The sequence below is a fragment of the Varanus komodoensis genome, unplaced genomic scaffold (genome assembly GCF_004798865.1).
Source record: "Varanus komodoensis strain SLA01 unplaced genomic scaffold, ASM479886v1 scaffold14_1, whole genome shotgun sequence".
NCBI lineage: Eukaryota > Metazoa > Chordata > Lepidosauria > Squamata > Varanidae > Varanus > Varanus komodoensis.
In genome coordinates, this window is record NW_025335438.1 from 22159617 (window position 1) to 22176105 (window position 16489).

Here is a 16489-nt window from a genome sequence, read left to right on the forward strand (position 1 = left end):
TGTTTGTGATTGTATAATTTTTTAAGCTAGAGTCTTGGTTATAATTTTGATAGTTCCTTACATAAGAATGTTAAAAATGCAATGTTAATTGTTTGTATATGTAGACTTCGTCGTTGGACAAGTGAGCGCAACAGACAGAGATGAGCCTAATACGTTGCATACAAAACTGAAGTACAGAATTTTAAGCCAGAGTCCTGCACCTACTAAGGGCGGCGCCACATTTAATATAGAACCAGATTCAGGTTATATTACTTTGGCATCCTTAAACCTGGACAGAGAGGTAATTTTTAATTGAAAATCCAATGATGATGTTGTCTAGCACTGTATCTTATTAATAAGTCAAAATGATGGTTGGCACATATCCATGAATATCTGGGGGGGAAACCCAAGAGGTATATCTTTTCAGCAGCACAAGTTCACCAACAAATAGAAAACTGCTCTTGTGTGAGACTCTACAGCGTGTCCTTCCCTTTTGAGCTATCAAATTTCCTTAGAGGAAATTTCTATAGGTACTAGACAGTTTGGACAATTGTAATATGTTCCTCATGGTGCTTCTCTTGAATATGTTGGAAACATTGGTTGGTTGCCTGGTTCACCGTGCTGCAGCCAGACTATTAAAGGAAGCATGTGAATCATATGTTACAACCGCTTTGTTGGCTACCAGTTTCTTTTGAGGTCCAACTTGAAGCATTGGTTATGTCCTATAAAGCCCTAAGCTACTTGGGACTTAGCCTTGACCAAGTCTTAACATCTTCAGAGCGATCCTTCTCCCCGTCTTGCCACTATTAGAGAAACATTTGGCAAGAGGCCTTTTCAGTGCATGTTCTGAGTGTCTGCAGTTCCCTGATGAGAGGCCAGGCTAGCTCCATCTTTGTTGTTCTTTTGCCAGCAGATCAACATTTTTAGCTTGTGGACTGTTTGCTGTACTAGGTTTTAACTGATGGATGCTGTTATTGTATGCTCAAAGTACACAAAGCCTGCAAATCGCGTGTGTGGGAACAGAATTTTCACTTCCTGTTGGATGCACATGTGAATGCTTGGCTTGAGGCAGACCTAAGAGAGGGAGAGAAAGTGGGGCAGAGTCCAAGGATCCAAGCTGAGTAAATCTGAAAGATTCCCACCCCAAAACTGGATTCCTCATACAACACTGCTTTGGGTTGGCTATGAAGCTACTCAAAGGAACATTGACTTATTCTAGAGCACTGCCATTCTGACCAAGTGGCTCTGGGTGAGCCATGAGGATTGCTGCCCAAGTGGCACTTCAAGTGTCACTGCTTCCTCAAGCTCTCCTCAAGGCATGAGGTGCCAGCATATAGCAGACATCAGATTATCTCTACCCTGTTGCTTACTTCCCCAGCCACTTCCAGCTGTTGCAACAAACGGGGGAAACATATTGTCTTGGGCCTCAACGTGAGCAAACATGCACAAACAGGACTTGTCCTCTGTCTTCACTTGTTGAGGCACCTGTGACCACTGCACTGACCAAAAGCATCAGACTTCAGGCAGGGGTCTCCTCTAGGAGAGACCCTGCTGAATGTAAGTCCCCCCATCTTGTTTAGTCATGATTGTGGCTGTGGTGGGAGCAGAGGATGAGCTGCATTTTGCCAACTGCACTGCCTTCACTTGGAGGAATCCCACCTAATGCTGCCTCATCCCTGGGTGCCTCTGACAGCTGGCTAAAAGTGCTGCTTAGGCACTAGTCACCCTCATTCCTCTCCCCTCAGTGCTCTCATGTTGTTACCTGGGAATACAGCAAGGGGACTACAGCAGGTTTCTGAGCCTCTCTAAGATTTTTAGATCTGCTTAAGGCACAAAAAGCAGCCTCAACTATTCCTGATCAACAGGAATTGCTTTCAAGAAAGCAGATAGCAATTTGCCTGAACCAGTTAGGAGATACATTCACAGTTTCCTACTTAGTTCATAAAGTAGGTTATGGTTACCTAAAGGAGCGCGTACGTCCATATGTGCCCGCCCGCCCCTTGAGATCAGTGGGAGAGGCCCTTCTCCGGGAACCCTCCATGAAGGATATTAGGAGGGTAAGTACTTGGAGGAGGGCTTTCTCTGTGGTGGTGCCCAATCTATGGAATGTGCTCCCCAGAGAGGTCCACCTGGCGCCGTAGTTATTTGGGGTTTTTTTTGGCGCCAGGCCAAGACCTTTTTATTTAAACATCGTTTAATTGTTAATATTATTTATTTATTTTACATCCCTGGCCAGGACGTCTCCAATTATATTATATTGTTTTTATATTGTTGTTATTTATTTATTGCTGTGAGCTGCCCCGAGGCTTCGGCGAATGGGGCGGCATAGAAGCTTTCTAAATAAATAAATAATAATAAACAAACTGTAAAGACTATTCATAGGCTGTATACAGATTATGTCAGAAGTCTGGTTTTGCAGATGAGGGGGCTGAGAGGTGGTTCTTCACTAGGGTTATCTAATGCATTTCTGCCCAAAGCAAATTAACAACTCAGACCTCCTGGTTCACAGTTGGCAGATGGCAAGCACAGATGTAATATTAAAGGAGGACTCAGCCTTCAGTCCCTTCGAGGCCACCTTTCAGAGGAATGAAGGGACAGCAGTACCAGGAAAGGAGTCACTAGTTTAAACCATCCCCGTTGACCATCTTTACTCAATCTTTTCTTTAATGCTACCATTTCTGTTGCCTTTAAAGCTGTAAGGTCAAGTGAGTTGGAATGAAGAAACAGAGGTAGCATCTCTCTTCCAAGCAGGGCTTTTCCTGGATGTGCAGGGCTGATCACAAGTCAGAGAGAGGGTCCATCCCACTGGCAAATAGGCTAGTTAATTTATTATTATTATTATTATTATTATTATTATTATTATTATTATTATTACATTTCTATGCCGCCCCTTGCCGAAGCCTCGGTGCGGCTTACAACACAATAAAATACATTGAAATACAATAGAACATAATAAATTACCACTAAATACAAAAAATACACTGAGATACAAACATAATAATATAAATTAAAATTAACAGTATAAAATAAGTAAATAAATAATATAGGAGGAGAAAAGAGAAGGAAGAAGAAGTTGCCCTGGCCAGATCATATATTTTAACAATTAAAATGATGTTTAAATAAAAAGGTCTTTACCTGGCGCCGAAAAACCAGTAATGACGGTGCCAGGCGGACCTCTTTGGGGAGTGAATTCCATAGGTTGGGCGCCACCGCAGAGAAAGCCCTCCTCCGAGTACTTACTCTCCTAATTTCTTTCATGGAGGGTTCCCGGAGAAGGGACTCTCCCGCAGATCTCAAGGGGCGGTCGGGCATATACGGACGTAAGCGCTCGTTCAGGTAGCCAGGACCCAAGCCGTTTAGGGCTTTATAGGTCATAACCAACACTTTGAATTGGGCCCGGGCTTCAATGGGAAGCCAGTGAAGCTGACGGAGGACTGGAGTCATGTGAGCATAACGCCCCGTCCCCGTCAGCAACCTGGCAGCTCTATTTTGCACCAATTGAAGTGTTCGGACCGTCTTCAGGGGAAGCCCCACGTAAAGCGCGTTACAGAAGTCTAGGCGGGAAGTCACCAGCGCGTGTGTCACTGTCGCCAGGCAGTCGTACTCCAGGTAGGGGCGCAGCTGATTAATCAGCCGAAGCTGAAGGAAGGCGCTCCTCGCCACCGCTGTCACCTGAGCTTCCAAAGAAAGCTCCGGGTCGAGGAGTACTCCTAAGCTGCGGACCTTGTCCCTAAGAGGGAGTGTTGCACCATTCATTTATGGAATTTATGGAATCCAGGCATTGACAGCATTTGTTTACCTGTGCTTAGAAAATAATATAACTTCAATGAGCTACTCGTCTTCTTTCACTGCTCTTTTTAAAAGAATGAAAAAACTATGTCCACAGACTTTTTCTTATGTTCTTTTCCAGCGTGCAGACACACATACCTTGATGGTAGAAGCAAGAGATATGGGAGGTCAGCACTTCGGTTTGTGCAATACGGCAACAGTTATAGTTAACGTTGATGATTCAAATGATCATGCACCAGTGTGTGAACATAGTAAGGTATGTCTGTCATTTTCACAATTTAACACACACACACACACACACACACACATAAATCAGCTGTCAAAGGATGGGGCATTTTGAAGGTGTTCATTCATAGGGTTACCATAACTCAGAGACAACTTAACAGCACATAACAATTATGTTACTTGATTTTGATAGTATTGTTATTTTTTCCATGGCTTTCCACGTGTCCAAGTTTTTTAACTTTATTTCAGTTGCATCACCCTTAACAAAAATTGGGGTATTGTTCCACCAGCTCATTTGCTTTCTCTTTTTTGAAAATCTTCTGCTGAAAGAGAAAGATATATACTTTAACATTTAGATTTTTAAACTTAACAGTGACATTTCATTTTATTTTAATCCATTTTTATTTATTTATTTATTTATTTTTCATGATTGATTTATTCTCTTTGGTTTATTATTGGTTTAATATTATCCTGTTAGTAATGATTGTATTTATTATGATGTATTTATTATTATTGTTGTTTGATTTTATACTCTGTAAGTCATCATGAGACTCTTGTGAAAAGACAGAATAAAAATGTTTTATTAAATTAAAAATTAAATCTCTGTGCCAGAAATTAATATAGCAATCTGATGAATTATATCTTAACCTTTAAACTTTTGGTTCCCACCTTCCCCATTTAAATTAAATCTCTTTGCCAGAAATTAATATAGCAATCTGATGAATTATATCTTAACCTTTAAACTTTTGGTTCCCACCTTCCCCATTTAGATGTAATGTAGCACATATGAAGACATCTCCCAACAGGGCCAGCAACTGGCCTAGAATGATAGGATTTGCAGTTCAACACATTTGGAGAGTACCAGGTTGGGGAAAGTTGCTTTAGGCCCTAATTTATAAATCCACAGTGACTTCAAGTAACAAACAACAACATGTGTAGACAAAATTAATATTGTTTGTGATTTCAGTAGTTTGAAACTACGCTTGAAAAACGCATGCTCTTGAATGATGCATAATAAAACTAATATATGAAAATTCTGCTTTTTCTTCAGTATGAAGCAAGTGTTCTAGAAAACACAGTTGGTGCAAAAGTAGTGGACATTGGTGTCATAGACAGAGATGCACATGGAACACCAGCCTGGCATGCTACTTTCAACATTATAAAGGGAAATGAAGATGGTGCTTTCAAAATTACTAAAGATCAGGGTTCAAATATTGGTACTTTATGTATTGAAAAGGTAATGAAAGGTGGAAAAGTAGTCAAATGTAATGGGATGTATTTCCATAAACGTTTTAAGAGGCTAATGCAGAGGTTAGCAATAGTTTCCAGTGAGATTCCAGTGAGATCCTGTGTCTGTAGCTGAACTGTTCTTTCTGAAATGTATAGTTATTTCTCACCAGTGAAATTTTCCCTATAGTTATGTTTGCAATGACCACAAATTCTAGCTGTCTTTTTCCATTTTAAAGCAGAAGTAGTTTTTCTTTTATGTATTCTTTTAAAAAAGGGCCTGTGAAAGGAAAAGGAACACACAACACAGTATCAGTTGCACATCATTGGCTCAGTGAGTATTGTTCCTGCTATACAACTGGTGTGCAGGTATTGAGTGCTGTTGCTAATGTAATCAAAATGGCACTGACCATGCAAAAGAGGGTGATATCAGTAGACATGGTAGAATCCCAAGGTTTGCAGATGTGCAAAAACAGCTTTAGGAAAAAATGTGGAGGGAGCCTTTATCACCTTAGTTGCTATGAAATGTTGACTGCTGTATGGTGTGGAAAGGGGAAGAGGAATCGAATGAAATTCTCCAGTGCTAAACAGTGGTGGTCCTCTGGATGTATATGCCAGGTGAAGTGAACTAAGGCAGCTGCTAGGAAGATGGGTTTTTTTTATTGTGACATCCCATTTGTGGAATGAGTTCTACAGACAGGTTCACCTGGCACCTGTAGAATTTGGTACCGGGCAAAGACCTTATTTTCACAAGCATTTTAGTCTTTCATTTTAAATTGCTTTTAAATCTGGTAGGACACAACCCTATATATATTTAGATGAAAAGAAAAACCTCCATATTTCCCAGTATTCCCCACCCCGCCATCCTGGGAGCAGCAGGACCTATGTCTAAATAGGCATAGGACTGTACTTTTATAATATTTTAAAAGTGCTGCTAAGTTTTATAGTTATATTTTATTTTATGTTATTATGTTTTATTTTATACTGGTTGTTGTACACTTTAAAACTTTTCTGTTGTGTTTTATGCACTTGATTTTTGAAGTTTTGCTTCCCAGAGAGCAGTATAAAATAAACTAAATATAAATCTGCAGCCCTCTACATGTAAAATTATGTTGTATGCCCCACTTTAGTGTATATAGGAAATGACTGTGTAATAATTTGCAAGACCTTTGAAATTATTAGGAAAACTTAGAGATGGTAGTGGAATCAGGGTGGCTTCCCTTTGCTGCAAAACATTTTCTTTAACTCTGTGCTATTTTTGAGCTCCAGTATATCTGTAGACAACGGGATGCAAACTGCAGAAAAGGTTTGAGGAAGGTTGTGAAAGTGTCTTTCCCATTGAAGGTCTACTTGGCATTTGCCAATGAGAATGTGGTGTCAAACTGAAATCATGCTTCTTTGCCCAAATCTTGAAGATAACTGTGGCTGGAGAGCAAGCTGTACATGTGCTCTTTCCTGAGCCTACCACAGAATATTCCCAAGAGCAGAATTCAGCATGCAGGGACCAAGAAGGAGAGAGAACTAGGAAGTTTATCTTTCTTCCACTCAGTGCCTAACTAAATAGCAGCAAAACAGAAGGAAAATTTTAAGGCAAGTGAAAAGGAACAAGATCTGCAAAGAATACATAAAATCCTCATTTTGTTGGCAAACATATCTGGCAGGCTTCTGATACCAAGGAAAGGGACATTCCATTCCCAAATTGCTTCAAAAGAGGGAACTGGATTTTTAAAATAGACAAAAAAAGTTGTTTTTTTCTAAACTTCTTTGTGTCTTTTTTATACGAATATTAGAAATAATAATGAAATGATATTAACTTGCAGTAAGTTTTGTAATCAAATTTGTCTATATTTTGTAGGGATTGGACTATGAAAAAAACAAGGAGAGAAAATTGGAAATAGTGGTGAATAATGAATCCCCTTATGCTTTAGCACCGAATGCAAAACCAATTACCACAACTACGTGTACAGTTTTTGTCAAAGTTCGGGATTTGGATGAAGGGCCTGAATTTGAACCTTGTATATATGTATTAAACATTAAGGAATGTTTACCTGCTGGAACAGTGGTTGGCAGATACCTTGCAAGGGATCCAGAAACTAGAAATAGTGAAGACTTAAGGTATTGAATTTTATCACCTAAATTATTATATAGCATTTTAAAGTTGGTATTGTTCTTTTATTCCCAGGCATAGCTCTGGGAATAAAAAGTCTACTTTGTATTGGCTGGTTGTATATGTTACACAAGCAATCTGTATTCTGTTGCTTTGCAGAATGTGTGCATTTGCATTGTGTTTATTGGATGGCATTCATAGGCATCCTACAGGACTGCTGGTGTCCCAGCCACCCCCTGATTTTTCTGCCACTGCCACCACTTTTTCCTATATTCCATACCTGTAAGCATCTGCAGGGCCCTCCATTCTTTGCTTTTTGTACAATCAGAGCTTTGAGAAGGAAACCATGTAATACAGTCAGCTAGGGTATTTTTCACATTGAATGAAGGGGATAATGTCTGTAGGATCAGTGGGGAGCCCAGACTCCGCTGCAGCACTCAACTTGCCACACACCCCATTTGAACGCAGCTTTCCTGCTCTTAGCTTCCTAACAACATGGCCAGAAGTAAAAACAACCACAGTGATACCAGCTAACACAAGTGCCAGTTCATTTTGTAGCACCTTGCTCAGTACTGCAGAGAATACCTTCTTCCTGGGGGGCTGCCTCAGCTATTTGTTAGTCTGCAGTTGCCATTTCTTGCGTGGTGAAAAGGAATTTTGTTTAGCTTATAATGAAAAAGTAAGTCCGGCAAATTTACAAAAAAAGACTTTCATGGTTCTGGGTTACTTTTGGTGCCTCCGTATTGTTGGCTGCATTGCCAGATGTGCCAGCCAGGGAAGGAGAGGGAGTTAGGTTAGCAGGCCTGACTGTTCTAAAACCTGCACTTCTTGCCCACTTGCAAGTTTTGATATTAGAGTCGCATGGAACTGCTGCAGCCTTGCGACATAATTTTTTTCCTCCATATTCTGCAGCCAGTTACCCAGGATAAAGCCGCTCAGTTGCTGCATCATGGCTGTACAAGGGGATTTGCATAGGCCTATTCCACATGTGCCCCATGCCCAAGTTTCCTCATCCCTGCTTTAAAATGTAATACATTTATATTATAAAAGTATTATATATTTGGGTATTTGTTTCTAACAGCTTTATTTATTTCTAACAGATATCAGATAATAAATGACCCATGTAATTGGATCACTATGGACAACTCAGGTCAGATCAGAACCACTAAAGTTTTAGACAGGGATTCCCCAGACTTGAGAAACTACCAGTGTAATGTAACAGTTTCTGCAACTGACCGAAGTGAGTATCGCACATACCTTGTTTGCATTATGAACAACTTCACTAAAGGGAACAGTACTTTCTTATGGGATGTGCTCCCACAAAGAACCATGAATATCATTAGGAAGACTGCATCATTGCCAAGCAGTGTTTGGACCTAATTTTTCCAAGTATGTTGCCCTTTCTTACTGGTGTTTTAATTTTTTCATACTTGAATATAGTTATTTTACATTGACTTCAACTATATTCACTCAGACCCTTTTACTAGTATGAAATGTATGTAGAGATGGTCTATGCACAAAAAGATGGTGCGTTTCTTAGGTGACAATGATTTGAACATTGAATTTAATGGGAAAGAGAGATATCTTAGCTCCTGGGATTTACAAGGTTATGCCAAAACTATCAGTATATTTCACAATTAAAATCACAATGTTTTGTGCAAAATAATACACCCCCAACCTGCATTCAGATTCTTTGCTCTACAAAATAAGAATGCTTTTTTATTAACTGTTTTATTTTTATTGGTTCCAATATCAACCATATATGAAGGCAAACCATGGTTTCCTCTTAACCAGAATATGAAACCCTGAATTTCCTTAGCATTTTAAAATTTTTAATCAATTCTTTTAAACATTCTTGTACTGCCACAAATAATTAACAAATATTACAATAATTGATAAAAAGTAGCTAACTAATAATACCTCTAATAAGAACCTAATTATAGGTTAAATTAAAGCATATCCTTGTATTTTGTCTAGATATTCTTATTACTGGTGGTATTTCTATTTGTTTCCATTATTCAGTTTATGCTATTATTGCAACTCTATCTATACCACATTAAAAAGTTTTTCTAACCAGTGAAATTAAGATATACCTCCATTAAATGATTCTTAAAGTTACACATAACTGACCAGTGGATACAATATTACTCTTCCATCTAAATTTCAGGCTTTGTCAAAAATTAGTTTAAAGGTAGCAATGGGGAAAGAGGTGCCAGAATAGTTCTTACTTCAGCACTGTAAGGGTGAATATTTTTCTGCACTGTTAACTTTCTTTAGCACCTGCTTTGTCTAATAATCACACACACTGAGGAGTTCATGATGATGTCATTGTTCATACCATAATGAAATAACAAATTGATTATCAGCCTTATGACTGCTCAAAAATGTTATTATGATGTATTTGATTTAGTAAAAGTCATCCCAGTTATGAAACATAGAGGCATGCTCTGCCTTTGGGGCCTGTAGAATTTTCCCAGTCTCCTGTGTGGAAGGGAGAAGCTGGGTCATTCTTCTGTTAATGGCAGACATGATGCCATTATCTTCTGAATGCCAGCTGTGAAGCTGCAAAAGTGAAAACAAGTGTCTTGCAATTGTACAAGTTTAGGAGTTGGACTCCTCTCTGGACACATCTGATCTTATTAAACCAATCTCAGACTTCACTGTCTGTATGAATTTTCATGCAAGTAGCTGCTGTAAACAAGGGGTGTTATTCTCTCAAGCTGTAACAGGAACACTTACAATTTCTGAAGTGCAAGCCTTCTCATTATAACTTATAAGCGTGGGTTGCATGGAATTTCAGAATAGCATTACACTGTAAGACTGGCACTAAAATTGTTTGTATTTCCTAGGTGGAAAAGTAGGCACTGGAACAGTGGTGGTTAATCTATTAGATGAGAATGATAATTTCCCAGTGATTGTTCAGAAGGAATACATAATGTGCAGAGACAGAAAGCCAATTTGCCTTACTGCTGTGGATGCTGATATAGAACCTCATACAACTCCTTTTCGTTTTGCAATTCCTGACCAGATGGTTCCCCAGTGGAAGTTTACACAACATGATGGTGTGTATCTCATTCTTAAATTTTACTTCTGGTACAACAACTAACATAACAGTTTGAAATACTGTTCACCACTGTGTTATATTTCTTTTACAGAAAGATCTATATATCTGGAACCAAGAGGCCACATAGATTATGGTGAATACACCATTCCTATCCAAGTAACTGATAAAGGAGGTAAAAGTGGAGTGACAGAAGTAAAAGTTCACGTGTGTGATTGTACCACCCCTAGTGACTGTCATCCTGCGCGAGTTCCAAGACCTGGACGCCAGGACACGTCTGATGTTACTCTTGGTATCTGGGCCATCCTTGCCATGATTTTGGGATCATTATTGCTATTATGTAAGCAAGTTTATCTTTTTTTTCTTAAATAAAAATGTCACATCTGCTCTGAATGTCAAATTGAAGGGAAGAGAAGATTTAGATTCCTTTTGACATTTTAAACCTGCAAAAAAGTTAAGCTGGTTTAATTCATTGCCCATTTATTGCATCAAAAATATTCTTGAAGCAACCGAAGGCACTATCCAGTGGGAATGCCTGTCAGAGTTCAGACTTGGAGGATTACAGTAACCTCTAATTAACAGGGAGGGAGGAAGGCACTGATTTGATTCCCTGCAAATCATCTGGATGGCCAATTTCAGTTGTGTAGCTGTGATGCTTCAGATGGGAAGGGAAAGATGCTGGAGAGCTGCCAAGTTACATCACAGAATAGTGGACCACATTTCCTCCCTTCCTTGCAATGCTCTCTTCACCAAGATTGGCCTTATGAACCTGGAGGAATAGTTGCTGTGCCCTTTCCACACTGGCAGTGAGAGAGGAAAGGGTGTTCTGAGTGTGGATCCCCAGTTCTGGAGCTGGAACTCATTTTCAGCCTTGCAGTTGGGAATCTAGATGCTGCTTAGAGGGCTATGGTAGGGAGGAAGGCTGGTGGTTCATCATATTCACCAAAGGTCATTAAATCAACATGCAACACAATAATTTACACATATTAAACTGACATGTGGACAATAACTATATTCATTATCTAAATTATCATTTTGAAGTTAGCCAACAGTCTTTGCTTATCTTCACTATTGCAAGTCCAATATCAGGTATCATCTTACTAGCTGAGTATTATAAATAAATGTCAACTACATATTAATCAAATATACTGAAAATCTGGATTGAATGAGGTGAGCTGTTTCAGGTTAGAACTTTTGAACTGGTAAAAGAATGTGATCACTATTTTCAAGTGGTTGAAGCCAAGCATACTAAATTTGCATTCCCAGACTCCCAAAACAGTATGATAATTTAGTCTTCAGTTGTTTCCTGAGCTGAGAGGAAGATGGGGATGATCATGTGAACATTTCTTCAGTTCTATAATCCTTTCCCCTGCTGCTTCTCAGGAAACAGTTTAACAGCAGCAATGAGGGGACTGCTTCTTTGGGCAACTTGATTCTATGGGAATGTTTCATCAGATGTTATGAAAACTGATTGGGATGGCAAAGCAAGGATAAGAGTGTTCTGTTCACAAGCAGGCTCTTCTCAGGCTATGATCAGGCCCTTCTCAAGTTAATTAAAACAAGCCAGGATCAAACTGTGTTTTATGATCCTGACATGCTCACTAACCAGAGTTTAGACCAACTTAGTGCCCTCCCTTTTTGTGGAGTATAACTCCTCTTAACCCTACCGTGTATGGACAATGTTCAGGAAAGCTAGGGATTGTAGTCCAAATTATTTCAAAGTTGCAGGCTGTGAAAGGCTGGCTTAAACTGACCAAAAATTCCTGAGTTCAGACATAATAGGGAAATTTGGTTACATTAGGTTGGAAATTGATGGTTCTGATCTTCTTGGGTATGTGCCAGAGGAAAACGGGGGAATGCCCAAGCCTAGATTTTGTCATATTTTATGTAACACAGACATGTCTGACAGATTTGTGGTCCTCCAGATGTTTTGATAACTCCAATCATCCCTTTCCATTGGCTATGCTAGCTGGATCATGGTTTGATGTTATGTCTCAACTAGCCCAGTTAGTAAAAATAAATAGATAAAATTAAAAGGGGATAATATTGAATACAAAACTGCCTATCATGGATTTCAGTACCACTTGCACATCCTTTCATTTTGGATTGCTTTACACATACTGCTTAGAACTATTAAAGGCAAAAGCCTGTTTTGTACCTGTATAGGGCAATGCACGAGAAGAGGTTGCCTTTCAGCTTGAACCTTCTTTGTCATGTTTGGTTGCCTTCAACTTGTGGGGATGAACTGTCTGAGGAGAACATCCTCCTATCTTTGAGGCAGCTCTCTATGTGAGCAAAAATGTCATTTGTTTTCAAGTTAACTCTGGATTGTTTAATACTTAAACCAAGAATGTATGGGTTCCATGTCAGAAAATCCAGGAAAGAATGTTCCTTGAGTGTTCATTAAAAGTCAAAATAACAAGGGCATCACTTACATGTCCTCGTTGTCTGCACAATTCCTAGGTTACAATACCCACAAATTCAGCAATCAGTTTGGGTCTATATGAGGATAAATGGTGAAGGAATGGGATGGACTGTGTATGCTACACTTCTTGGAGTAAGGGTGCCATACAATGCTGACATCAAATATTAGTAACAAATAATGCATACACATCCTGGCGTCTTGTTATTTCTAGTTTTTCCTCCTTTTCAGTAATCCTGATAACACTTTGTGGTTGTTGTGGTGCTGCACCTGTGAGCACAAGTAAGCATGTGTGTGATGACTTAGCAAATCAGAACTTAATCATATCAAATACTGAAGCTCCTGGAGAAGAAGTAATGGTAAGTTGTTTTTATTTTTATATCTGTAGCATCTACAAATGCCAGATGCTCTCCACACTTAAGAGATGGGCCTTCTAATCTGGACACCTGGGGGTGGGAAGGCAAAAGAAGGACAGAGAAAGGACTCCACATTGACCTTGATGTTGTTAACAATGTGCTCCTCAAACTCTTTCCTTGATTTCTTTGTCAGCTTCAATCTATCTTGAGCAAGCTTGTGGTTCCTTCTGTTATTTTCATTTGGGCAAGACTTCCAATTTTTTGAAGGAAGCTTTCTTCTCCCTAATGAACTTTGACTCTATTCATTAACTGTGCTGCTGGTTTTCTGGACTTTGTACTGCCTTTCCTCAGGGTATGCATATTGTCTATTGTACAATATTATCTATTGTAGTGTTTTTGAGTAATCTCCAAGTGCTTTGGAGTGATTTAAACTTCTTGATTCCTCTCTTCAGCTTACCTTTTACCAATTTCCTCATTTTTGAGTAGTTTTCACTTTTGAAGTCAAATGCAGCTGTGTTTGACCTCTTAGGCAGTCTTCCACTTAACTGTATATTAAATCTGATACCACCATGGTCACTGTTTCCCATTCATTCATTCATTTTTATACCATACCACAATGGAGCTCTCTGGATGGTTCTATTACTATTCCATTACCATTATATTACATTGGCTTGGCAACATTTATGTCTTGTACTATGTTCCAGGCAACCCCACCTAGGCCTCCCTGATTTCATTATCCATCTCAAGATCACCCTGAGCATTCTGCTCTAGAGGACAATAGCATACTCCTATGACTAATTTAGTTTTGGAGCCAGGAATTCTCATTCAAAGTGCTTCTGTGGAGGAGTCTTTACATTTTAGATTATCAAGTCTGCTGGACTATTTGCCCTCTTTAAGGCAACACCTCCTCTGGTATGCTATTCTCTGTCTGTCTTATACAGTTTATGTCCAGAGAAGGCTATGTCCCATTAATTATCTCCACTCTACCAGGTTTCCATAATATCCACCATATTTAGCTTCTCCTTTATCACCAGGTACTCCAGCTCTCCCATTTTGGCCCCAAGGCTTCTAAGTATTAGCCTAAGCACAGTGTCCCTATCCAGCCACATGAAACTTTTTTTTCTGGCACTTAGTCCTCTCCAGCTGGTCCTCACCACATGACCAATTCAGAAATCAAATTGACTATTTAATTGGAAAAGGAAGATTGAGAAACTGTATTCTAACTGCCAAAACAAGACCAGGAGCAGATTGCAGTAATGACCATGAATGCTTAATATCAAAATCAGACTAAAGCTGGAAAAAATCACTAAGAGAAACTTGGTGTCAAAATTCAACTTAAAATAGTATCCCTGAGGAATTTAAAATCCACATAAATAACAGAATTGTCTTACTCAGCTTAACTGACTGTGAAGCAGAAGAACTGTGGACTGAAACCAGAGAAAAACAATTCCTGTAGCATATGCACACATTCGCACCAAGTAGATAGATGACAGAAAAAACATAATTGCTATGAATAGGTGGGAAACAAAAGCAAAAGGTGACAGAAATAGTGTCAGAATCCTGAATGTCAACTTTTCAGCAGCTATCATGTCAGGACGAAAAGAACTATTACAATAGCCTGTAAAAAGAAATAAACAAGAACAGCAAAAGAGGAAAAAAAAGAGATCTCTTACAGAAGTTCAAAGAAATCAAAGGAAAATTCAAACCTGGAATAGGAATGCTGAATGTCAAACAAGGGGACATACTATCCAAATAGGAGAAAATAAAAAGAAAATGGAAACAATATGCAACAGATCTACACAGAAGAGATGAAAGGGCAACAGACTCCTTCAAAGAAGAATCCTGTTGAGGAAGAGCCTGCAATATTAGAAAGTGAAGTGAAAGATGCTATGAAAGCACTTGGAAAGAATAAAGCACCTGGAGTAAAGTTGATATCACTAGAACTGTGTGAAGTTGCAGAAACTGAATCAGTCCAAATCCTAACAAAAATATGCGGACAAATATGGAAAACAAAGTAGTGGTCCACAAACTGGAAATGCTCAGTGTAAATTCCAGTTCCCAAGAAAGGAGAAGAGTACAGCAACTTTAATACAATGGTTATTAATGGTTCAATAATAATAACCATTGTTATTATATTGTATTATTAATACAGTAATCATTGTATTAATTTCCCATGAAAGCAAAGTGATGCTCAAGTTGTTGCAAAAATAATAAAAAAGGACTGAGAAATGCCTGGAGTTCATCCAGGCTTATGAAAAGGTAAAGCCCCTTGAGATCACATTGCGAATATCCATTAGCTACTGGAGTGTGCCAAAGAATTTCAGAAGAAGACAAAGCTGCAGCAAAGTCTTTGTGTAGATCATGAGTAGCTATGGATGGTCCTGAAAAAAACAGGTGCATCTAGCACATATCTTGAGAAAAGCTGGATTAGGATCAGAGGAAGGAGTAAAATTAGGAGAAGGCCCATCAATAATTTAAGTTATGCAAATGATACAATAGGCCTAACAGAAAGCAGCAATGATTTAAAATGACTCCTGGTGCAAGTGAAAGAAGAATGTTCAAAAGCAGGACTGCAGCTGAACATCAAGACAACAAAAATCATGACCAAAGAAGAATTACACAGCTTTACTGCTGACCACAAAGAAATGGGAATTGTACTAGATTTTACATACTTTGCCTCAGTAGGGATAGTGCAACCAAGACATCTGAAAAAGTGTGGTATTTGGAAGGGCGGTAATGAAGGAACTAGAGAAGTAATCAACTATAGGGACATATGAGGAGAGCAAGGCCAAGATCAACTACACTATTGTAGTCTGAGCACTATGTATGGGTGGGAAAGCTGTACAGTGTAGAAAGCTGACAGGAAGAAAATTGATGCATTCAAAACACTGTGCTGGAGGAGAGCTTTGCAGAAACCTGGTCCAACAGAAAGATGAACCAGTGGGTCCTAGATCAAATCAAGCCAGACCTTCCCCTAGAAAATAAAATGAGAAAGCTGAGACTATCATGCTTATGCATATCATGAGAAAGCAAGACTCACTGGAGAAGACAGTCAGAAAAGGGGAAAGTGGAAGGCAGAAAAAAGGAAGACCAAATGTGAGATGGACTGACTCCATAAAGAGCCAGTGTGGTGTAGTGGTTAAGAGCATGGGACTGGGACTCAGAGGATCTGGGTTCTAGTCCCCGCTCAGCCATGGAGCCAACTGGGTGACTTTGGGTCAGTCACAGACTCTCAGCCCAACCTACCTCACAGGGTTGTTGTTGTGGGGATCAGATAGATGGAGGAGAATGATGTAAGCTGCCTTGAGCCCTTTGTGGGAAAA

At 39.3% G+C, this 16489-nt stretch overlaps 1 protein-coding gene across 2 annotated transcripts in view; it reads left to right on the forward strand.

Moving 5' to 3' along the window:
- Positions 1-16489, forward strand: part of LOC123020533 (desmocollin-1-like) — a 35910-nt gene that overhangs the window by 12253 nt on the left and 7168 nt on the right. For both annotated transcript variants that reach the window (XM_044424365.1, XM_044424366.1), the window contains exons 7-14: positions 105-280; positions 3890-4024; positions 5045-5230; positions 7076-7335; positions 8428-8567; positions 10177-10389; positions 10483-10728; positions 13042-13169. In XM_044424365.1, the coding sequence (XP_044280300.1) occupies positions 105-280; positions 3890-4024; positions 5045-5230; positions 7076-7335; positions 8428-8567; positions 10177-10389; positions 10483-10728; positions 13042-13169 (1484 nt within the window). The remainder of the gene's footprint in view (positions 1-104; positions 281-3889; positions 4025-5044; positions 5231-7075; positions 7336-8427; positions 8568-10176; positions 10390-10482; positions 10729-13041; positions 13170-16489) is intronic.